We start from the raw sequence: 25,903 nt of genomic DNA on the forward strand, positions 1-25,903 counted from the left end.
TTCATTATCTTCCCAACATTTTAGCATGAGACTTATGGGGCTATCAGGTGGTATATCTTTGTTACTATTCATATCTTTTTTCATGAGAGTTAGGGGACTATCAGGTGGCATAAATCTTTGTTACTGTTCTTACCATTTTTGCTTGTAATATTTCCCATATTGGGTCTTGGCTAGGCGCAATCTCTCATATTAGGAATTTCTTGCCTAACGGGGGATTGCTGTGGCTCAACCCCATCATATTAGGGATTTCTCGCCTATTTGGCGAGGGATTCCTTGTGGCTCAACCCCTTGTGTTAGGGGACCTCTTGCCTATCCTTCACTGGAATCTTAACTGAGGCTCAATTCGCCTATCCTTTAGCCCCACCTGCTGGAGGCTCTTTGCATCCTTTCGCTTTGTCCACTCTGGCCGCTTCCCTCGTGGGAATATTTCAGGTTCCTCTTAGCCTTGATGGCGGGTCAGCATAAACCCCTGATGGGACCCCCATATGAGGTGACCACGGAACCACAGATTGGACTCATTCATTCCGCGCAGCAGGAGCGCTTGCTACCATTCACGCACTTTCAACCTCCAGAATGCCCCGACCCACGGCCCCCAACCACCAAGGAAGTACTTTGTCGCCGCTGTGACGTTTCCTACCTTGATCTGTGCACAGAGTTTACCTGGTCACCGCGGTATTGCAAGCCTCTCCTCCTCGCGTTGCTGAGAGTCCGGGTTTATTCATCACAACGGGTGGGTCCCGATCTCCCCTCCCTGAGACTACCGCAACGGGGCATTGGAATGCGTCTCCCCTGGGTAGGATGACTGAAGATCCCTTTCTGAAGGAGAGCGGGGATCCCAGATGAGCCCCCAGAGTTGTTGGGTGTAAAAATGCTCTAGGAATAAATGCTCAGTGCCGCAAAGTGAAACCAACACTTAGGCAAAAGTTCTCTTAGCAAGGCAATTTACTTCTGTAGAAGGGTGCCACTCACATCAATCAAGATCACAAGAGCACAGGGAAGGAAGGAGAGCAGGGAGCTTTTATCTCTGACAGTTTCTACTTCTGTGTCACTCCCCCATGGGCTGGGGTCCCCCATGGGCTGTGTCACTCCCCCATGGGCTGAGCTGACCAGATTGGCTACTTGCAAATATCTTTCTAAATATGGAAGGGAAGGGGAACATGGGGTACAGTGGTGAGGCATGTGAGATGTGCAGTTTCTGGGGAACAATGAGTCCAGGTAACTACGGGAACAGATGTGAGTTATTGATTAGAGCTGATGGGAAGCGGTAGGCTGTTTTACAGTAACTAAGGAAAAGGAAAGTTGAGTTTGAGAACAAAAGACCAGGAAGTTAGCGGCTAAATCTTTGAAGAGGAACTCAGAGAAAATTATTGTCTCTTACATTGTCTTTCAAAAAAAAAAAAAAAGTAAAGCTATTTTCAAAGCAGTTCTATAAAAAAGCTGAAAAATGAATACCATTGCCCAAGGATAGTTTCACTATTCTGTGGGCTAATTAAAGACAAGAAATTTAAATGTGTCCCAGAGATTCTGGCACATTGTGTCTTTGTTCTCATTGATTTCAAAGAACATCTTTATTTCTGCCTTCCTTTTGTTATTTACCCAGTAGTCATTCAGGAGAGGCTATCACAATCTGAATTTAGTACAAGAAGATACTGTATTATGAGAAAGAACAAATAGCAGTAAGTTTAAGGAAAGGAAGAGAGATTTGGGAAAAGGGTATAATTAATTATTCTACACTTATTACTTCAAGTATAAGGACTTCATTTAGAACAACATTCTTCGTGTCATAACTCATTCCTCTGAGTGGGAGAAGCATCAGATATCAGTGAGCTATGGGTGAGTTATATGCTGAGCCTTGACGCTTCACAGAAGTCAATCTCCCTGCCTGAATAGGCCATGCATTCTGGTCTGTCCACATTAGCAAAGTCAGTGGCCAAGCTTTCCGAAAGAGACTTGTATGTGTCTATGCTAGGGACTGGATGAGCAAACTAGTCTAAATCAGAGGCACGGCAGAACAAGATATTTTGCCTGAAAAATCTAAAGCCTCATTTTCCCAGATGTATATCATAAAATTGTTGACATTCTCTGTCAACTCCTTGTCTCCTGGGTGTCTCAGCTCTGAACTGAGGAGGAAAGTACAAGGTTGTATTAAGAGGCCCTCAAAAATCCCAAAACATTTTAAAATGGAATTATGATGGAAAGATAAATAAATAAGGTAGGGGAAAAGTCAAATGAAGCAAAAACGCAAAGGAATGTGTTATAAGTATAATGAGATGTAATGTCACAAATTACAAATACCAGAAAAGACTTTCAGAAGGAACAAATGCTCAAGGTGGTACAGAAGATAAGCTGGTGTTAACATTGCGGAAGGGGGATGGGAGGTAAGAACTGTTTAAGGAAGAGGAAATGGCCGGCATGGAGGTTTTGAGGAATGAATGTGCCACACATGAAGGGACTGAAAACAAGATTAAGTGGGCTCAAATCAGGGGCCAGTTCTATCTGAGTTTATAGTACACAATCTTTTTTTTTAACCTAATATGTTACCTTTTTGTTGTTTTGTTATTGTTGTTTTGCTTCATACTAAACCTAGAGCCCTATGCCTATGATGTCAGGTAATTTCATAGAGTCATTTTTGGGTTTATGGTAAGAACAAGAGAGACAATGAAAAGGTTTAAGAAGATGAATGATAAAAGCTTTCTACTTGGAGATAAAAATTTTTTTATTGTAATACAGAAAGTTGAGAAAATAATTTTTGAAAAAACTATTGGCAAAAGTGGCTAAACACAAAATATATTAAAATATTTATAAAATATGATATATAAATATAATTTAAACTTTGGCCACCTGTTTTATTCTTGATATGTAAGATTTAATATAAAAATGAAATTCAAAAGCTAAGACAGTGTATTACCACCAGACCTGCCTTACAAGAAATGCTAAAGCTGAAAAAACAGGATGCTGATTAGTGACATGAAAACATATGAAAGAATAAAAGTCACTGGCAAAAGTAAGTACATAGTGAAACTCTGAATACTCTAATACTGTAATGGTGGTATGTAAATCACCTATATCATTAATATGAATGTTAAAAGACAAAATTAATTTAAAAAATAGACAGCTACAATAGTTTGTTAAGGGATATACAATATAAAAAGAAGTAAACGTGACATCAGAAACATAAAATATCAGGGAGAGTTGAGTAGAAGTATGGAACTTCTTTATGCAATTGAAGTTGTTATCAGCCTAAAATAGCCTTTTATAAATATAGAATGTTTTATGTAAGACTTGAGGTAACCACAAAGCAAAAACCTATAGTAGATGCACAAAATATAAAAAGTAAAGAACGAAAGCACACTATTAGACAAAATTATCTATCATAAAAGAAGACAACAAGAGAAGAAGGGAAGAAAGAATGTAAAAAACAACAAGAAAACAACAAAATGGCTGTAGTAAGTCCTTACTTATCAATAATTACCTTGAAGGCAAAATGATTAAATTCTTCAATCAGAAGACATAGATTTGCTGAATGAATTAAAAATAGAAGACCCAACTATTTGCTGCCTGTGAGGGCATCACTTCACCTCTAAAGACACACACACAGGTTGAAAGCAAAGGAATGGAAAAAGATATTTTGGGCAAATACAGGGCAAAAGAGTTCAGAAGTAGCTATATGTATATTGGCTAAAATAGCATTTAAATCAAAAACTGTAAAGGCAGGAACAGAAAATCAAACACTGCATGTTCTCACTCATAAGTGGGAACTGAACAATGAGAACACATGGACATAGAGAGGGAAACAACACACACCAAGGCCTGTTGGGGGTTGGGGGTTGAGGGGAGGGAACTTAAAGGATGGGTCAATAGGTGCAGCAAACCACCATGGCACACGTATACCTATGTGACAAACCTGCACATTCTGCACACGTATCCTGTTTTTTACTTTGAGAAGAAATGAGGAGGGTCGGGCAAGGTGGCTCACACCTGTAATCCCAGCACTTTGGGAGGCCGAGGCAGGCGGATCACGAGGTCAGGAGATCTAGACCATCCTGGCTAACATGGTGAAACCCTGTATCTACTAAAAAATACAAAAAATTAGCTGGGCATGGTGGCGGGCGCCTATAGTCCCAGCTACTCAGGAGGCTGAGGCAGGAGAATGGCATGAACCCAGGAGGCGGAGCTTGCAGTGAGCCGAGATCCTGCCACTGCACTCCAGCCTGCGTGACTGAGCGAGACTCCATCTCAAAAAAAAAAAAAAAAAAAAAAGGAAATGAGGAAAAACAAAAATTTAAAATAGTGTAAAGGTAATTATATATTGATACAGAGGACAATTAATCAAGCACATTAACCATTGTAAATATATATGTCTGTAATATCACAGCACCTAAATATATAAAGAAAATATTAATAGAGCTGAAGGGAGAGATAGACTGCAATAAAATAATAGTAGGGGATGTCAACACCGCATTTTCAACAATGAAAAGATCACCCATATAGATAATCAACAAGGAAACACTGGACTTGAACTATACTTCAGATCAAATCAGTTATATTTTAGGCTAGAAAACAAGTCTTAAAAAATTTAAATTTTAAATAAAAATTTAAAGACTGAAATCATATCAAATATATTTTTCTATCACAATTATATAAAACTAGAAACCAATAATAAGAGGAAGTTTGAAAATTTTACAAATACATGAAAATTACACTCCTGAAAAACCAATGGATCAAAAATTAAATAAAAGGGGAAACTAAATAATATATTGATCCTAATGGAGATGTAAGCACAACAAAGCAAATCTCATGAGATGCTACGAAAGCAGTTCTACAAGGAAAGTTCATAGCAAGAAACACCTACATCAAAAAATAATAAAGATCTCAAATAAATAATCTAATGTTATATTTCAAGGAACTAGAGAAAGAAGAAAAAGCTTAACCCATGTAATTAGAAGGCAGGTAATGATAAAGATCAGATCAGAAATAAATGAAATAGAAATTATAAAAAACAAGTAAAAAGATTCAAATGAAATAAAATTAGAAATGAAAAAAGAGGCATTACAACTGAATCCAAAGAAATCCAAAGGGTCATAAGAGACTACTACAAACAATTATATGCCAACAAATTGGATAACTTACAAGAAATGGATAAATTCCTTGGCACTTACAACTTACAGAAAGTCAATAAGGAAACACTGGACTTGAACTACACTTACAACTCACCAATACTAAATCATAAAGAAATAGAATATCTAAACAGACCAAAGATAAGTAAAACAATTGAATCAGTAATAAAAAATCTCCCATCAAAAAAAATAAAAAAAATCCAGGACATGGAGGCTTCACTGCTGAATTCTACCGAACATTTAAAGGGGAATTAATACCAATTATTTTCAAATTCTTCGAAAAAGTGAAAGAGAAAGGAATACTTCCAAACTCATTTTAATAAGCCAGCATTACATTGACATCTGCCAGACAAGGACAACAAAAAAGAAAACAATAGGCCAATATCCTGTTAAACAGATGCAAAAATCCTCAACAAATTCTAGTGAACCGAATCAACAGCACAGTAAAAGGATCATTCACCATGATCACTTGGGCTTTATCACCGGAATATAAGGATGTTTCAACACACACAAATCAATAAATGCAACACACCTCATTAACAGAATGAATGACAAAAATATATGATCATTTCAATAAATGCAGAAAAAGCATTTGACACAATTCAACCTCCTTTCATGATGAAAACTTTTATCAAGTTAGATATTAAAGAAGTGTACCTCAACACATGTATCAGAAGCCCACAGCTAACATCATACTCAGTGGTGAAAAGTTGAAAGCTTTTCCTCTGAAATTAGACAAGACATAGGTATCCTCTTTCACCACTTCTATTCAACATAGTACTGAAAGTCCTAGCCAGAGCAATTAGGCAAGGACAAGAAATAAAAGGCCTCTCAATTGGAAAAGAAGAAGTAAAATTATCTTTGTTCACCGTTGAAATGATCTACTATGTAGAAAACCCTAAAGATTCCACAAAACTTGTTAAAATAATAAATGAGCAAGGTAACAAGATACGAAGTCAGAATGCAAAAATCAGTTGCCCTTTTATACATTAACAACGAACAATCTGAAAAGAAATTTAGAAAAACAATTCACAATAGCACATAAAATAATAAAATACATAAGAAAATACAAAATACATAATAAAATTATATTTTATTTTTAATTCCATTGTAAATTAAATTATTTTCCTAATTTCCTTTCAGATTGTTATTAATGCAAAAGTAAGAAATTTATATAATTAAAACTGTAAAATATTGCAGAAATAAATTAAAGAAGACATTAATAAATGGAAATACATGCCATGTTCAAGGGGTGGACAATAGTATTGTTAGGATGTCAGTACAACCCAAAGTAATCTACAGATTTAGTAAGATCCCTATCAAAATCCCAATAATTAATTTTGCAGAAATAGAAAAATCCATTCTACAATTCATATGAAATCTCAAGGGACCCTACATAGCCAAAGCAATCTTGAACAAAGAGAAAAGCTGGAGGACTCACATTTCTGATTTCAAAATTTATGACAAAGTGACAGTAAACCAAAACAGTGTGGCACTAGCACAAAGTCAGAACTGCAGACCAATGAAGTAGAATAGAGAGCCCAGAGATGAACCCTCACATATGTGGTAAAGTGACTTTTGACAAGAGTGTCAATATCATTCAATGTTGAAAGGACATTCTTTACAATAAATAGTGCTGAGAAAACTGGGTATCTACATGTACAGAAATGAAGTTGGACTGTTACATAACAGCATGTCCAAATATTAACTCAAAATGGATCAAAGATGTAAAAATAAAACCTAAAATTATGAAACTCTTGGAAGAAAACAAAGAGAAAAAATTTTATGACATTGGATTTGGTAATGATTTCTTGGAAATGACACTAAAGGCACAGGCACAGGAAACAAAAGAAAAAAACAGATAAATTAGACTTTATGAAATTTGTTTTTAAATTGTGCATCAAAAGATTCTATAAACAAAGTAAAAAGGCAACCCACAGACTAGAAGAAAATATTTATAAATTATATATCTGATAGGTATTAATATACAAAATATATATAGAGCTCCTAAACCTCAACAACAACAACAAACAGCTTAATAAGAAATGGGCAAAGGATTAGAATAGACATTTCTCCAAATAAGATATACAAATGGATAATAAACACATAAAAAGACACTGGACATCAGTAATCATTAGGGAACTGCAAATTAAAACTAAAATAAAATACCACCTTACACCAATTAGGATGGCTACTATAAAAATAAACAGAAAATAATAAATGTCAGTGAGAATGTAGAGAAATTGGACCCTTGTGCCCTTTTGGCAAAAATGTAAAATGCTACAGCTGCGGTGGAAAACAGTATGGTAGTTCCTCAAAAAATTAAAACTAAAAATAGCATATGATTCAGCAATCTCACTATTGCGTGAGATCCCCAAGAGAATTGAAATCAGTATGTTGAAGAGGTGTCTGCAGTCACACGTTCATTGCAGCATTATTCACAGTAACCAAGATATAAGAACAATCTAATTGCCCATCAATGGATGAATGAATAATGGATAAGCAAAATGTAGTATGTATATGTGCGTATATACATATGTGTATATACGTGTGTATATACGTGTGTATATATACATTATATATGTATATATATATGTGTGTGTATATACCTGTACATATAATGCAATATTACTCAGACTTAAAAAGGAAGAACATTCTGACGTCTGCTACCACATAGATGAAACTTAGGACATTATGCTAAATAAAATATGCCTGTCACAAAAAGACAAATATCATATGATTCCATTTATATAAAGTACCTAGAAAGCTCAAAATCATTAGACAGCAGAAAGAATGGTGGTTGCCAGAGGCTGGTGGGAGGGCAAATGGGGAGTTATTGTCTAATGGGTGTAGAGTTTCAGTTTGACAGGATGAAAAGAGTTCTGGAGATGGATAGTGGTGATGGCTGCAAAACGTGATGAATGTATTTAATGTCACTGAACTGTATATACCTGAACATGATTAAGATGGCAAACTTTGTTATGTATATTTTACTACACTACAAAAAGAATGAATCGGGCATGTCAATAACTAAACCAAACACAATACAAATATTTATGAGCAAAGTGATAAATTATAGGGCACCCTATGAACTTTCTTTTTAAAGAACTGCATAGGAGGTCTTGATGCAGTTGAGTGTAAACAGTGCGGAGGCCATGTATGGTCTCCAATTTAGGAAGCCTGATCTAAATCTTTTTTTTCTTTTTTTTTTTTGAGAGACACGGTCTCACTCTGTCACCCAGGCTGGAGTGCAGTAGAGTTATCTCAGCTCACTGCAACCTCTGCCTCCCAGGCTCAAGCGACCCATCCATCTCAGCCTCCCGAGTTGCTGGGACTACAGGCTTGCACTACCACGCCTGGCTAATCTTTGTATTTTTAGTGGAGACGGGTTTCACCATATTGTCCAGGCAGGTCTCAAACTCTTGGGCCCCCCAAAGTGCTGGGATTATAGGTGTGAGCCACCGCGCCTGACCTCCTGATCTAAATCTAACCAATGTTTCATACCAATTCTCATTTTTCTACATTTTTAGATCTAAAAGAGAAGAGTTTACACTGAAACTCATATATGTATTTTTGTAATAGCTGCATTAATTTAAATTTTGACAAAATAATTTTGTGTGTATTCTATTGTTTTTTAAACACAATTAAATTTTTCATTTAAATGAAAGTTTTGTTTCCAAGGAGTCTCAGGAATCTTTATACACCTGTATGTAATATTGCTAATGCTGAAAGCTAAACAAAACAACAAAAGGAATACATTAATTTTTTAAATACTTATAAAAGAAATTTCTGGAAATACATACATCAGACTTTAGGTTTTAATAGCATTTACTTCAGAAGTGGATTAAGGTGAAATGTGAGTTTATGGGAATGTTATGACTATTTTCTACTTCGTATCATTTCATACAAAAGAGTTTAAGTATAGAAAAATTGTGTTTTGTGGGGTTTTTTAGTAAAAAGGAAGAAAGGTCAAAATATACAATTACTTACCACTATAATATAAAATTTAAAACCAATACTACCTTGAAAAAAATGTTTGCAAATTACAACAGACAATGGGTTGATAATTTTCATTTTGAAAGTGCTTATCATGCAATGAATAAACACTAACACCTCCAATGAAGATGGACAAGGAGGTGGATGACTAATAAATATACAAAAAAAGTTGACCAAGAACGCTTGAAAAAAGTGACATAATTACTACTAGTGAAGTTAATTTTAATTCAATTTAAGATACAAGTGAGACAGTATTTGCACTAGTGAAGCTTGGGAAAGAAGGTATATAATAGTATTCTTGGGGGGATGGTTCAGTCGCTTTGCATGGAAATGAACATCACCACAAATTTTATTGAAATGATTTTTTCTAACATTTATCAACACAATCAAAATTGTTCATGCCTTTTGAGCCCATAAACTTCAATAACATTTCTATCTATCTGTAGAGAAGAAAAATCAGAAACGCATACAGAGTGGATTAAGATATTCATTGAGGAATTATATTTGATAGAAAAATTTGGAAACAAATATTCAAGAGTAATAAAACACATGATTAAATTTGGTACAGCTATTGGATGGAAAGAAGGTCTAGCTATTAAACTTTTTAATTCAAAGCATATACAATGTCATGATGAAATGTGCACAAAATAATACTAGCTGGAGATAGAAACAATGTATACAACTCCATATCATCTGCAATTTACTTTTTTGAAATCTCGGAATATTATACATAATAATTATAAAGTGATTGAATTAAGTACAGAAAACGTTTTAGAGGGCTTATTCCTCTGTTTTAGAATTACAAGTGATTTTCAACTCTTTATTATACTTTTCCATAGTTTCCAAATTTTCTGTATTAAAGACATACTTCTCTTGTTGTAAGAGGGAAAAAAAAGTTTTAAAAAATTATGTTTTTCATGACCAGACTTGGTGACCATATTTCCCACTTGGGAAAAGGCATTAAACTTTCTCTACTCAAAAGCTTCTAAATATACATCTATTACCAGCAGGCCCAAAGTTCACTCTCTTTTAAACAGAACCCACGGAGACACCTAATTGTGGAGACTAAATCAGCCTGGGGCATCTTGTTGGAAATTCCCCAGGGAAACAAAAAATTTTATGTAAGAAGATGTCATCCTAGATTTCAAACAACTCCTAAAGATTCTCAGCCAGCCATGCATAGAGATTTGATTGTGCCTAGCACTGAGGTGAGATTGGTCAATTTTCATAAATTCCTATTTTAGGAAAGGGTAATGACATTTTTGGCAAAGAATGCAACAGCCTGATACATTGAAACAGTTTTTAAAAAGTAATAGCAGTAAGGGGCAATGTATTTTACTTTCCCTTTCACTTCTTAAGAGGTAATGGCTCTTTTTCTTTCTGGGTGGCTTCCACTGGACTTAATCTTATTTTCTTTTCATCCCATTCATTTCAATGTGGTGTACACATAAAAGACGGTAGACACTAGAAATTTTAATCTTTAAGTTTGTCTTGTCTAAGAACATAAAATGATGGTTTCTTGAAACAGTGACATTCTGGAGAGGTACTGTGAGAACTTTCTTATAAGAAGGGATTATTTATATGAGATCCAGTCAGGTAGTATTCAGAGATCACGAGCTTCTGAAACATGTGGTTGCTTTATATTTCCCTCCATCATTGGAAATTTCCATGTACTCTAGCCAGTGGACATGACAACTGCAGCGATTTCTAGAATGTTTCGGTCACAGAACTCTAAGCCTTGTGGATTCACAACCATGTAATCCATGCCATCACACTGCAAATATATATCTATTTCTGCTAGATAGTGAGGAATGTTTGGCATTGGCTTTGCTCCATGGGGTCTACTACAGAACTTAAGGATTAGGGTTTTATTCCGAATAAAAAAAAATTTAATCATTAGGACACTTCAACTTTCTTCAAACACCCCTGAAGCTATAAATTCCTTCAAATACTATTCAATTCTTTCCACTGCTCCATCAAGAAATAGCAATCCAAAGATGTGGTGCTATTTTTTAATTGACTTCCTTTCAGTTATAACAAAAATAATACTAAATTAAAGCAGTACAAACAGTCAATAATCCCAGAACTTCAAGGGCTTTTTGAGTGTAAATTTAGTATTGAGAACGGATAGGGAACTTGTGAAAAGATAGAGAAGCCAAATTTTATACCTAATTGAATTTAGATCTTTAGCAAAATCACTACTAAACTTACGTAAAACTTGTTAATGATTTAGAATTGTAAATATCTTCCTGTTTCTTGTCAAGAACTTCCTTTCAAATTCCATGGTATAGAAAAACATGATTTTGACATCAGATAGAGTTTGAGTATCAGACATACCAAATTCTTAACTCATGTATTCACTCATTCACATATATTTTATTATCTACTATGTATTATCTTGAGTAAGTTATGTGGAACATTATTGACATCTTATATACAGAATATAAGCATTTTTTGTTATCAAGGCAGGGGAAAAGTGCTAATATTTGAGATATTGTTAAAAATGGAAAGTTAAGCTACTGATAAGAACTGGTCATATTAGGGTGATGCTGTAATTATACCCATGTGATTTCAGTGACAAGACTCAGGTACAATTAGAATGGGAAGATTCTGAGAGCACAGAATAGAAATGGACTTATTGAAGGAGGCAGACAGTTACAGCCTAGCTCACAATTTGTTATTAGAATGTAGTACAGTATAAGAGTTGTGCTGGGGAGAGGTGTGGTAAGTGAGGATAGTTAATCAAAGTTTGCAATAGCACATTGAGTAGTGGTAAGACTGTACTGCTTAGTGACTTTGGACACTGTAGTTCAAAGTCTTTCTTGCTATAGTTGGAAGAAAGAATTTCTGGTTATCAATGTAAGGTGAATGTACATGGCACTTGAGGTTCACTTTGTCCAAACCAGTACCTCTTATCTCGTCTCTAACTCTCCCTCTCCCTCTCCTAGGCAGAAAGCAATGGCTGCTAAAGAGTATAAAATGCTCTCCTCCTGTCAGCCATCATGTCTGGGGACAACAGCTCCAGCCTGACCCCAGGATTCTTTATCTTGAATGGCGTTCCTGGGCTGGAAGCCACACACATCTGGATCTCCCTGCCATTCTGCTTTATGTACATCATTGCTGTCGTGGGGAACTGTGGGCTCATCTGCCTCATCAGCCATGAGGAGGCCCTGCACCGGCCCATGTACTACTTCCTGGCCCTGCTCTCCTTCACTGATGTCACCTTGTGCACCACCACTGTACCTAATATGCTGTGCATATTCTGGTTCAACCTCAAGGAGATTGACTTTAATGCCTGCCTGGCCCAGATGTTTTTTGTCCATATGCTGACAGGGATGGAGTCTGGGGTGCTCATGCTTATGGCCCTGGACCGCTATGTGGACATCTGCTACCCCTTACGCTATGCCACCATCCTTACCAACCCTGTCATTGCCAAGGCTGGTCTTGCCACCTTCTTGAGGAATGTGATGCTCATCATCCCATTCACTCTCCTCACCAAGCGCCTGCCCTATTGCCGGGGGAACTTCATCGCCCACACCTACTGTGACCATATGTCTGTGGCCAAGGTATCCTGTGGCAATTTCAAGGTCAATGCTATTTATGGTCTGATGGTTGCTCTCCTGATTGGTGTGTTTGATATCTGCTGTATCTCTGTATCTTACACTATGATTTTGCAGGCTGTTATGAGCCTGTCATCAGCAGATGCTCGTCACAAAGCCTTCAGCACCTGCACATCTCACATGTGTGCCATTGTGATCACCTATGTTCCTGCTTTTTTCACTTTTTTCACTCATCGTTTTGGAGGACACAATATCCCAAACCACATACACATCATCGTGGCCAACCTTTATCTGCTACTGCCTCCTACCATGAATCCAATTGTTTATGGAGTCAAGACCAAGCAGATTCAGGAAGGTGTAATTAAATTTTTACTTGGAGACAAGGTTAGTTTTACCTATGACAAATGAAACATAGAATAGACATATTGTTTCAGGTGGTGAGAAAATAATGGAGACAAAATTTCATAAAAGATGTGAATAAAATGGTATTAAAATCATGACATGCAATTTACCCATGTAACAAACTTGCACGTGTACCTAAAATAAAAATAGAAATAAAAAATCAAAATAAAGACATAAATTTGTAAGTCACCATAATATGTCAATTTTCTGAAGTCTCTGCAAGTTCTTGAATTTGTGTGTGTTGGGAGTGGGGGCAAGGATCTGCCAAAGCAGAGAATGCAAAATAAAGAAGTAATATACCCACTACTTAAAGAGTTGATGCTTTTCCTAAGCGTTTATAGACTCACATGTTTGTGAGACCAGAAAGGTAGTAAAGTAAGGACAGCAGACCTGCTGACAATCCCTGCGTTGAGTGTAAGTGGGGAGGCTATAGAGACAGAGAAACGTGGGTCCAGTGTTCACTATTTTTCAGTATTTTTTAAAGACAAGCTAGATTTATATGTTCCATGAAATCTCCCCATTTTAATTGTCAGCAAAATATGTGTTAAAATACCCTATAATTCATAGAAGAACGTCCAAGGGTTCTGTTTTTCCGAAGTCATCAGTTTAGGGTCTCCATTTAAAATGGCTCTAAATGGGAACAATAGACTCCAGGGTCTTCGAAAGGAGCGGGAAGAATAAACACTGAAAAGCTTTCTGTTGGATACTACATTCACTATCTGGGTGAAAAAATCTACAGAAGCCCAAACCTCAGCATCATGTAATATAACCTTGTAACAAACCTACACATGTACACTCTGAATCTAAAGTAAAAATAAAATAAATAAATAAATTATAAAACGGATCTGAAAATATAATTGTCATGTTATTGACCAAGCAGGCAAACCATTAAGCTATTAGTATATATTATAATTTATTTATTCATTCACTCATCAATTCATTTTTTGAAACACTAATTTAAGCAATATTATTAGTCATATCTTAGATTTATTGAGAGGGAGGCAGATGATACAGTTCCTGGTTTCAAGATACTCAGAATCTGGACTGTAGCCAGGGATGTGTGAGAAGAAATACATATAAAAGAAAGGGGAGAGAGAAAAAATGAATGCAGTGTGAAGGAAATAAAAAGTTTGTAGGAAAGAATTGGGGGAAATATAACATCAGTTTCAGATTCAATTCATCTCAAGTGTTAAGTCCTCTGTCTTTTAATTTCTAGCCACTAGAGTTGGACAGGCTACATAATCTCTCTAAATTTTGACTTCCATATTTTCTTCCAAATGCGAAAAAGAAAATGTATCAGAGATGTTTCTTCTAATTAAATGCTCTGATGCAAAAAAAGCTTGTAGCACAATCTCTGATGTATACTAACCATTCAATAAATTTTAGTTATTTTTATGAGCTATTAGTTTCAACTGATTCATTATGAAAATCATAGTTTGAGGATAAATCTTTCCAGTTGTACAGGCAGTGCACAGTGCAGTATCAGTTTTGTGTGGACAAGCTTTCTTTTCTTTTTTTTTTGAGATGGGGTCTCACTCTGTCACTCAGGTTAGGCTGCAGTGGCATCATCTCGGCTCACTGCAACCTCTGCCTTCTGGACTCAAGTGATCCTCCCACCTCAGCCTCCTGAGTAGTTGTGACACAGGCATGCCCCACCATGCCCAGCTAATTTTTTTGTATTTTTGGTAGAAACAGGGTTTCACTATGTTGCTCAGGCTGGTCTTGAACTCCTGAGCTCAGGAGATTCGCCTGCCTTGGCACCCCAAGGTGCTGGGATTACAGGTGTGAGCCACTATGCCCAGCCATGGGCAAGTTTTCATTGAGTTCTCACAAACATACTATCAATGTCAGCCAACAAGTTTTTCTGGGTACAATCATGTGCCTGACTCCATGTGCCTACTCCACGCTGAGAAATGTAAATGAAAACAAAAACACTAGCTAATTCCTTGTCTAGTAGAGGATATAAAATGCAATGGAATCATTATAAAATGATAACAAGGTAATTGTACATCACAGATGTTCACAAAGCTCATGAATCCTGAGAGCATGATCATCAACATCTATTGGAGGTAGTGAGTAAAGATTTTACAGGTAAAATAGTATATAGGGTCAATCTCAAATTATATGTATAAGTGTCCTACAAGGAAAAGCAGATGGAAATTATTTGGAAAAAAATAAACAACCTAGCTCTAATATTAAGGCTGAACAAAGAATAGCAAGTTTAGGTTCACAAAGGTTTTTGTATATTCAGAGGTAAAAGAGAAAGGGTGAGGAGTAAAAAATGTGACTAGAAAGGTAGACAGAGGTCCTATCAGGAAGTGCTTTGTGAGTCTTGTCACAACTTCAGGCATGCCCCACATTGCTCTTCATCTGAGAGATACTAAGTATATTAGAATCACCGTTCACCTTGAAGCAGCTGTTGCCCCATTCGTTACCCTTCTGGACTGCTCACATCTCCGCCATAACCCCTGCCTCTTAAATCCTGTCTCCCTCTGTTTTTTCCTCCCCAACTTTCTTCTGTCTTCCACTAAAACTCATTTTCTTAGTTTTTACTTGCTTTTTCATGCACCAACCCAGGTTCTTTTCAGAACTCAAGGCATTCCTGTGTACAGATCCCTTATGTCTTCCTCCATACTTACTTACTTTCAACGTGTTAACTGTTCTCACACACACAAACACACACACACACACACACACAGTTTCAAGATAATAGCAACAACAATAACAACAAAAAGTACATAGCATTTATTTTCCAGAAATGTATTACTGTATTGCATTCTCATTTAATTCCAAAACCAACTGTAAGGATGGTACTATTGTATGCCCAGTTTACAGATAAGCAAACTTACAGATAAGATAATCTCTCTGAGCCACAGAGAGGTTAATAAGTTAATGAAAGTCATATAATCAGCGAGTGGTAGGTCTTGAATTTAAACCCAGGCAGTCTGGTTCCAGTGTCTTTAATTTTAATGACTATAATACACTGGACCATTTCTACAAGGAATTTAAAAATTTAAAGAATTTGTAGTATGCACTTTATGATTGGGATGGTATAAAGTCCACCAGTGATGGCCCGGCACTGGACAAAGTGACAGATTTTTTTTCAGAAAATGGCTTATTAAAATATGAAGGGCTGCCATTGAGGTAGGAAGATAGGGTCTGGAGGCAGGGAACATAAGGCTGATCCACACTTCAGCTATAGAGGAAATACCCTCTCCATAGGGCATACACTGAGTAAATGACTTTGTAACTTTACTTCATCCTCTTCATTTACATACTGTGTACCCCAACTAGTGGGTATTTAAACTCACAAAAACTCTGTAACAGGGCCTTTGAGCCTCTATGCTCAGGCTGCTTCTACACTGTGGAGTGTACCTTCCTTTTCAATAAATCCCTTCATGCCTTCCTTGCTTTGTTTGTGCATTTTGTCCAATTCTTTGTTCAAGATCCCAAGAACCTGGACATTTGATCCACTGTTAACATGAAATTCTGAAAGTGCCACATGGTATTACACAAATGTACATAGTCACAAGACTAAACATTTCTGCATTTTCTAACTCATCCTAACAAATGACTTCTACAAAAGCCATGAAGACAAATTAGAGGAGTTAAATACTTTATACTGCAACCTCTGAGTTTCTTCCCGCTATGAACAGAAGCATAATTTCTTGCTCAGTGATGACCACATCAAAGATTCATACCTTGAACACCATATTTAAAAGTGTACCTAGTGCTCCCAACTTTTTCTTACTCTCATATTTTTATAGAGCACATTCATTTCTAAACCATTATAAAATTTTATATATTTATTATGTTAACTGTTATTGGATGTCCTCTCCAATCATGCTCTTTAAATTATTAGTACCACAAGGCCAGGCACAGTGGTTCGTGCCTGTAATCCCAGCACTTTGGGAGGCCGAGGTGGGTGGATCACCTGAGACCAGAGTTCAAGACCAGCCTGGCCAACATGTATTTTAGTCTCTACTAAAAATACAAAAATTAGCTGGGCATGGTGGCACATGCCTCTAATCCCAGTGATATGGTTTGGCTGTGTCCCTCTGGAAATCTCATCTTAAATTGTAACTTCCACAATTCCCACATGTCATGGGAGGAACCTGGTGAGAGGTACTTGAATCATGAGGGTGGATCTTTCCCATGCTGTTCTCATGATAGTGAGTATGTCTCAGGAGATTTGATGGTTGTAAAAATGGAAGTTTCCCTGCGCAAGCTCTCTTCTCTTGTTTGCCACCAGGTGAGACATGCATTTCACCTTCCACCATGATTGTGAGGCTTCCCCAGCCACGTGGAGCTGTGAGTCCATTAAACCTCTTTCTTTTGTAAATTGCCCAGTCTCAAGTATGTCTTTATCAGCAGCATGAAAACAGACTAATACAGTAAACTGGTACCAGAACAGTGGAGTGCTGCTGAAAAGATACCTGAAAATGTAGAAGCAACTTTGGAACTGGGTAACAGGCAGAGGTTGGAACAGTTTGGAGGGCTCAGAAAAAGACAGAAAAATGTGGGAAGTTTGGAACTCCCTAGAGGCTTGTTGCATGGCTTTGACCAAAATGCTGATAATGATATGGACAGTGAAATCCAGGCTGTGGGGCTCTCAGATGGAGATGAAAAACTTGTTGGAAACTGGAGCAAAGGTGACTCTTGTTATATCTTAGCAAAGAGACACAGCATTTGGCCCCTGCCCTAGAGATTTATAAAACTTTGAACCTGAGAGATGATTTAGGGTATCTGGCAGAAGAAATTTCTAAGGAGCAAAAAATTCAAGATGTGACTTGGGTGCTGTTAAATGCATTCAGTTTTAAAAAGGAAACAGAGCATAAAAGTTCAGAAAATTTGCAGCCTGATAATGAGATAAAAAAGAAAAACCCATTTTCTGAGGAGAAATTCAAGCTGGCTGCAGAAATTTGCATGAGTAACGAGGAGCCAAATGTTAATCACCAAGACAACGGGGAAAATGTCTCCAGGGCACGTCAGAGACCTTTGAAGCAGCCCTTCCCATCACAGGCTGGGAGGTTTAGGAAGAAAAAAATGGTTTCATGGGACATGCCCAGGGTCCCTTTGCTGTGTGCAGTCTAGGGATTTGGTGTCTGTATCCCAGCTGCTCCACCCATGACTAAAAGAGGCCAAGGTACAGCTTGGGCTGTTTCTTCAGAGGGTGGAATCCCCAAGCCTTGGCAGTTTCCACATGGTGTTGAGACTGTGGGTGTACAGAAGTCAAGAACTGAGGTTTGGGAACCTCCATCTAGATTTCAGAGGATGCCTGGATGTCCAGGCAGAAATTTGCTGCATGGGTGGGGTCCTCATGGAGAAGCTCTGCTATGGCAGTGTGGAAGGGAAATGTGGGGTTGGAGCCACCACACAGAGTCCCTACTGGGGCACTGCCTAGTGGAGCTGTGAGAAGAGGGCCACAGTCCTCCAGATCCCCCAGAATGGTAGATCCACCAACAGTTTGCACTGTGCACCGGGAAAAGCTGCAGACACTCAATGCTGGCCCATGAAAACAGCCAGGAGGGGGCCTATACCCTGCAAAGCCACAGGGGCAGAGCTGCCCAAGACCATGGGAATCTACCTCTTGCATCAGCATGACCTGGATGTGAGACAAGGAGTCAAAGGAGATCATTTTGGAGATTTAAGATTTGACTGCCCTGCTGGCTTTTGGACTTGCATGGGGCCTGTAGCCCCTTTGTTTTGGCCAATTTCTCCCATTTGGAATGGCTGTATTTACCCAATGCCGGTACCCCCATTGTATCTAGGAAGTAACTAACTTGGTTTTGATTTTACTGGCTCATAGGTGGAAGGGACTTGCCTTGTCTCAGGTGAGATTTTGGACTGTGGACTTTTGAGTTAATGCTGAAATGAGTTAAGACTTTGGGGGACTGTTGGGAAGGCATGACTGGTTTTGAAATGTGAGCACATGAGATTTAGGAGGGGTCAGGGTCAGAATGATATGGCTTGGCTGTGTCCCCACTGAAATCTCATCGTGAATTGTAACTTCCACAATTCCTACATGGGAGGAACCTGGAGGGATGTAATTGAATCATGGGGGTGGGTCCTTTCTGTGCTGTTCTCATGATAGTGAATAAGTCTCAGGAGGTCTGATGGTTTTAAAAATGGGAGTTTCCCTGCACAAGCCCTCTTCTCTTGTCTGCCACCGTGTTGGACATGCCTTTCACCTTCCACCACGATTGTGAGGCTTCCCCAACCATGTGGAACTGTAAGTCCATTAAACCTCTTTCTTTTGTAAATTGCCCAGTCTCAGGTATATTTTTATCAGCAGTATGAAAACCGACTAATACACCTAGCTTCTTGGGAGGCTGAGGCATGAGAATCACTTGAACTTGGGAGGCAGAGGTTGCAACGAGCCAAGACTGTGCCACTGCACTCCAACCTAGGCAACAGAGTGAGATTGTCTCACAAAAAAAAAAAAAGAAGAAAAATTAAAAAAAAGATTATTAGCACCTAGCACCACAAAGACAGGGATCTTTACCTGATTTGCTTACTGAAGTGTCTCAAATACCAGGATGATTGTCTGCTATGTGGTAGATGTAATGAAAGCCTATCACAAGGGCTCTAACTTAGACAAGGTGGGTAGAAAACTCATTATTGAGAAAAGAACATTCAAATTGCCACTTGAAAGTAGAGAAGGAGCCAACTAGGCAAAGGGAATAAAGATCTTAATGTGACATTTTTTAAAAAGTGTGATTATATTGTAAATTTTTATAGCACTCATTTTATTTTATAATATATTATGAACTTTTTTAGGTTTCATGTATAAATGAGATTATACAGTAGTTGTCTTTCTGTGCCTTTTTTCACTTAAGCATAATGTCCTCCAAGTTCACTCACATTGTCAAAAATGACAGGGTTTCCTTCATTTTTAAGGATGAATAGTATTTGTGTGTATGTATCACATTTTCTTTATCTGTTAACCTGTCAATGGACACCTGCATTGATTCCACCTCTTGGATATTTTGAATAATGTAACTATGAATATGGCTGTTAGACATCTTTTTGACATATTAATTTCATTTCCTTTTGATATAATCCCAGAAGTGGGATTGCTGGATCTTATGGTATTCTATTTTTTATATTTTGATGAACCTCCATACTTTTTTTTTCCATAATAGCTATATTAGTTTACACTTTCATCAACAATGTACCAGAGTTTTTTTTCTTCATAGTCTCATCAGCACTTCTTCTCTTTGTCCTTTTAAAAAATGTGAAGTCAAGGTTTCTTTTCTGATTTTGCTGTGTAAGATGTCATACTCAGAAAATAGCTATGTCATTTTCATGATGAAAATGTTTCTATTTTACAAATTTTGACTCAATCTAGAGTTTTTCAAACACCCTGTAGCAGCTACTCGTTGGATAAAATTAGAGAAGCGGAAAAAGTTTCAGGAATTAACCTCTCTACAGGAAAAATTCAGTAGAGATGTTAGTGGTCATTCAGCCATTTGCAGTTTTGGTGCAGCTATTCCAGATTTGAGATGAAAACAAGGCCAAGAAATAAAGTCAAGTTCAGGGATCCTATGGTGTTGAAGCCTGTGATCTTAGCCCTTACTAGATAGTCTCACCAATATTAGGAGCTGTGTTGTAGTGAAAGCACCTGTTTGGACTCAAGTTTTGCTTACTGCTTCATGAATTCTGAATGTGAGTACTCTGTATTTAAAAATATGAAGACTTTGCTAATACGAAAGAGGAGTAGATTCTAAGAAATTTGAGAATAAGGGCTATATTGTACAATTTTTATTTTAAATGATAATTCTTTAAAGACATATTTAACATTCAATTATTCGTAATCACTGATTGTAGAATGTAATGAATGTTTTAGAAAATAAACCTCAAGCCTAAAAAAGACGTTCTATGAAGAAGTATAAATGTATGTTGTCAAAATCCTGAAGACGCAATGAGATAAAAAAAATTTAAATAAGAAGAATTAAAAGAAAAAAATAAAATAATTTATGAGAAAAGACTGTAAGACACCAACATAGATTTTAAAATCCATACATTTCTCAGAGGAAGTTTAAAAATCATTTTCTGGGAATATTTTAGACCTACTACAATATTAAGACAAAAAGAAGTTCTATTAAAGAAATTCAAGGCCATTCCAAATGATAGAATTTTTAGCAGCTGTAGGGTGATTTCCCATGATATAGACACATGGTGTCAGGGCCTGTAAGAAGCACAGCACTCAACAGGACATGCTGCCTCTCCTGGAAAAGACAGGAATCTTTTTGTTGTTAATTCCTGAGAAATAGCCAGATAAAGCAGAGCGCCCTGCAGTGGGATGGGGAATAGCTACACAAATAATCTGCTCACAGTTGTTCAAAGTGGAGAGAAAAATTAGTGGCAATTCCTCAGGGATCTAGAACTAGAAATACCATTTGACCCAGCCATCCCATTACTGGGTACATACCCAAAGGATTATAAATCATGCTGCTATAAAGACACATGCACACGTATGTTTATTGCGGCATTATTCACAATAGCAAAGACTTGGAACCAACCCAAATGTCCAACAATGATAGACTGGATTAAGAAAATGTGGCACATCTACACCATGGAATACTATGCAGCCATAAAAAATGATGAGTTCATGTCCTTTGTAGGGACATGGATGAAGCTGGAAGCCATCATTCTCAGCAAACTATTGCAAGGACAAAAAACCAAACACCGTATGCTCTCACTCATAGATGGGAATTGAACAATGAGAACACATGGACACAGGAAAGGGAACATCACACACCGGGGCCTGTTGTGGGGTGGGGGCAGTGGGGAGGGATAGCATTAGGAGATATACCTAATGCTAAATGACGAGTTAATGGGTGCACCACACCAACATTGCACATGTATACATATGTAACAAACCTGCATGTTGTGCACATGTACCCTAAAACTTAAAGTATAATAATAATTAAAAAAAACAGTAATGAGACCATGTCCTTTGCAGGGATATGGACGGAGCTGGAAGCCATTATAAAAAAAAAAAAATTAAGAAAAAGCATCCCAGAGACTGAAAGGAGAAATTAAGCATCAGAGTAGCAAATAAGTGATTATCTAAGCAAGTGTTCAGCATTACATCCACAGACATAACTGGGAAGGCCACTTACCTTAAAAGGTAAGCGAGGATAAGTAGCATGCCTTGTTAAAAGACGTAATTCAACATGTTTTAGATTCTACCCACCATGCCCCATCCCCAACACAATTACCAACCTAACCAGCAAAAAGAAAGCAGGATGAACTTGAAAAGTAGTTATTTATCGCAGCAATCTCCAACCTTTTTTGGCACCAGGGACTTGTTTTGTGGAAGACAATTTTTCCAGGGATAGGGGAGCAGAGGCTGCGGTTGGTTTCGGGATGAAACTGTCCCACCTCAGATCATAAGGCACTAGTTAGATTCTGCTGTGCGGCTTGGTATTCACCTTTCTCTGGTGCCTCCTTAAGTAGTTTAATAATTGACCTTCTGAATTCTTTTTCTGGCAATTTAGATTTCTTGGTTTGCATTTATTGCTGGTGAGCTATTATGATCTTTTGGGGTGTTATGAAACAGTGTTTTGTCATATTACCGGAATTGTTTTTCTGGTTCCTTCTCATTTGGGTAAATTATGTCAGAGGGAAGATCTGGGGCTCAAGGCTGCTCCTTAGATTCTTTTGTCTCATGGGGTGCTCCTTTCATGTGGTACTCTCCCTCTTTCCCTAGGCATTGGGCTTCTTGAGAGCCAAACTGCAGAGATTGTTATTTCTCTTCTGCGTAGCCACCCAGCAGGGCTACTGGGCTCCAGGCTGGTCCTGGGGAGTGTCTGCAAAGAGTCCTGTGATGTGATCCATCTTCAGGTCTCCCAACTGTGGATACCAGCAACTGCTCCAATGGAGGTAGCAGTGGAGTGAAGTGGACTCTGTGAGGGTCCTTGTTTACAGTTTTGTTTAGTATGCTGGTTTTTTTTGTTGGTTGGCCTCCAGTCAGGAGGTGGTACTTTCAAAAGAACATCAGCTGTGGTAGCATAGGGAGGACGCAAGCTGATGTATATACAGGGAGAAAGAAAGGATACTAGCTGTGGTAGTATAGGGAGGACACAAGCCCCTCCTTAGGCGGGGCTTGCTCTGGCCTCTGTAAGGGAAGAGGGGGTTCTCAGGCCAGTGGAGTTATGTTCCCAGGGGGATTATGGCTGCCTCTGCTGTGACATACAGGTTGCCAGGGAAGTGGGAGAAAGGTGGCAATGACAGGCCTCACCCAGCTCCCACACAGCTCAAAAGGCCAGCCGAACTTCCACCATTCATCCCTAACAGCACCGAGTTTATTTCCAGGCAGCCGGCGAGCAGGGCTGAGAGCTTGCCCCAGGCTACAAGCCTCCCCACTGAGAAAGGAAGCAGGGCTTTCAGGTTTCATGCCTCCCAGAAACTGCTGCAGTTTCTGTGCTCATATCTGTGCTCCCTGTTTGTCTCCTCCCCCAGATTCTATCCAAGAAACTTTGCATTTGGTTGAAATTATTACAAAGTTAAGCTGAAAGTTTCCTTCTCCCTGTGGTCTTTCCCCAATTCCGCTGGCAGTCAGGAATGGCTTTCCTGGGGACTGAGAGTGCCCACAGGGCTCTTTTGGCTGCTTCCTCTACCCTTTTATTTCACTCGGCTCTCTAAATGTGTTTCAGCTCCAGTTAAGGTCAAATCCTTCTCCCATGAACTGGACCTTCAGTTTCCCCCGTGAGGATGTGTGTTTGGGGGCAGACATTTCCCCTCACACTTTGGGCACTCAAAGTTTTTTGGCTGTCTCACAGAGCCTGCAGCGGTAAACCTTTGTACACTGTTGGTAGAAAGGTAAATTAGTACTGCCCTTATGGAAAATTTTATAGTGGCTCCTCAAAAAACTAAAATAGATTTACCATGTGATCCAACATATAGGTATTTACCCAAAAGGTTTGAAATCAGTTTGTCAAAGACATGTGTGAACTCCCATGTCTACTGCAGCACTATTCACGTTAGCCACTTTACAGAATCAACATAGGTGTCCATCAACAGATGAATTAATAAAGAAAATGTGGGAGGCATACATAATAGAATACTATTCAGCCTTAAAAAAGAAGAGAATTCTGTCATCTGCAACAACACAAATGCAGCTGGATAATATTATGCTAAGTGGTATCAGCCAGGCACAGGAAGACATATACCACATGTACTTACTTACATGTGGAATCTAAAACAATAGAACTCATAGAAGCAGAGAGTAGAATGGCGGTTACAGAGGCCGGGCTTGGGGGTAGTGGGGAGATGACGGTCAAAGCATACAGAATCTCAATTAGAAAGGAGGAAATTTTTTTAGTTCTCTTACACCGTATGATGAATATAGTTAAGAATAGAGCATTGTGCATTTCAAAATTGCTAAGAACATAAATTTCAAATCTGCTCACCACAAAAATGTTAAGTATTTGAAGTGGTAGATATGTCAACTATCTTGATTTAATTATTCCACCATGGATTTGTGAGTCAAAATGTCACTTTGTACCCCATAAATTTATACAATTATAAATTGTCAATTTATAATAGAAAATTTAAGAAGAAAAATGAGTGCAAATATATTGGTTATCTTAGTGTATTTTCAAGAAAGATATTTTTAGAATATATTTAATTATGTAATCATCATTGCCTAAAAATTTCAGAAGATTAGGGGAAAATCAAAGAATAGTTTGTATGTTGATGTCTCTCTCTCTCTCTTTTTTTTTTTTTTTTTTTTTTGGTGATACAGTCTCACTCTGTTGCCCAGCCTGGAGTGCAGTGACACGATCGTGGTTCACTGAAACCTTGATCTCCCAGGCTTAGGTGATTCTTTCACCTCAGCCTCCTGAGTAGCTGGGACTATTAGTGTGCACCACCATGCCTGTCTAATTTTTTGTGTTTTTAGTAGAGATGGGGTTTTGCCATGTTGCCCAGGCTGGACTCAATGATAGCTCTCTTTAAGAGTTTTTTATGAAAATATAATAGGAGGAAGGAAAATAGAGGGTTCATGTCATTTGAATCAGATGGAACAGTACGTGAAAATTTCTAGTGGTGAGAGAGACCATAATGCATTTTTAAAATGCAAGCAATTCATTGCTACTAAGATATAGAATGTGGATAGTGTTTTAGTGAATGATAAAGAAGTAAGATAGAGTCAGATCATATAGGATCTGCATGCCAGACTAAGGTTTTGGATTCTATACTGAAGATAATAAGAAGCCAAATTAAGTGTTGCTAAGCACTGGGGAAATGTAAGATTCACATTTTCTCTTGCCAAAAGTAAAACGAGGGAACTCAGAAAGATGTTTTATTTCTGTATTTCCTTCCCCATTCCAGACTGTCAGTTTATATGGGCTATATCTTATATCTATATCACTATTGTCTAGAATAGCAACTAACATAATGTTGGCACTTGATACATTTGCTGTTGGATTAAGAATTGTAAGTGTGATTTGAAGCAGCATGGCATCTGGTATTGCCACTTTCCTCTAGATATTCTTCAGATGTCCTCCTTCCCAAATAAAAGTAATGGAGCACTCTTGTTATTATTTTGTCATCTTTTTTGAGGAAATGATGTACAATAAGCTTTGTATATTAAATGTAAATTGATAAGTTTAAGATACATTTATAGGCATGAAAGCATCACCACAATTGAGTTAATGAACACATTCATGACCTTCGGAAGTTTCCTTGTACACCTTTTAAAATAATATTTTAATCTATTTTTTATTTTAAACTATTTTAGAAGTTTATGATAGCAGGTCTCAAGATGGCCCTAAAGACACCCTTCTTCTCAATATTCACACCCTCGCGTAGTTCCCT

The 25,903-nt window shown here is 37.8% G+C and overlaps 1 protein-coding gene across 1 annotated transcript; it reads left to right on the top strand.

The window, feature by feature from the left end:
• The first annotated feature begins 662 nt into the window (after nucleotides 1–662).
• On the top strand, nucleotides 663–13,263 carry OR52N2 (olfactory receptor family 52 subfamily N member 2). Its single transcript, XM_009459799.4, has 2 exons — nucleotides 663–793; nucleotides 12,062–13,263. The coding sequence occupies exon 2, from the start codon at nucleotides 12,116–12,118 to the stop codon at nucleotides 13,079–13,081; it is 966 nt and encodes a 321-aa protein (XP_009458074.3). The 5' UTR covers nucleotides 663–793; nucleotides 12,062–12,115; the 3' UTR covers nucleotides 13,082–13,263.
• Nucleotides 13,264–25,903: the final 12,640 nt, after the last annotated feature.

The sequence above is a fragment of the Pan troglodytes genome, chromosome 9 (genome assembly GCF_028858775.2).
Source record: "Pan troglodytes isolate AG18354 chromosome 9, NHGRI_mPanTro3-v2.0_pri, whole genome shotgun sequence".
NCBI lineage: Eukaryota > Metazoa > Chordata > Mammalia > Primates > Hominidae > Pan > Pan troglodytes.

Coding starts and splice junctions, on each gene's coding strand:
- OR52N2 (XM_009459799.4), top strand. CDS start 12,116: ATGTCTGGGGACAACAGCTCCAGCCTGACCCCAGGATTCTTTATCTTG.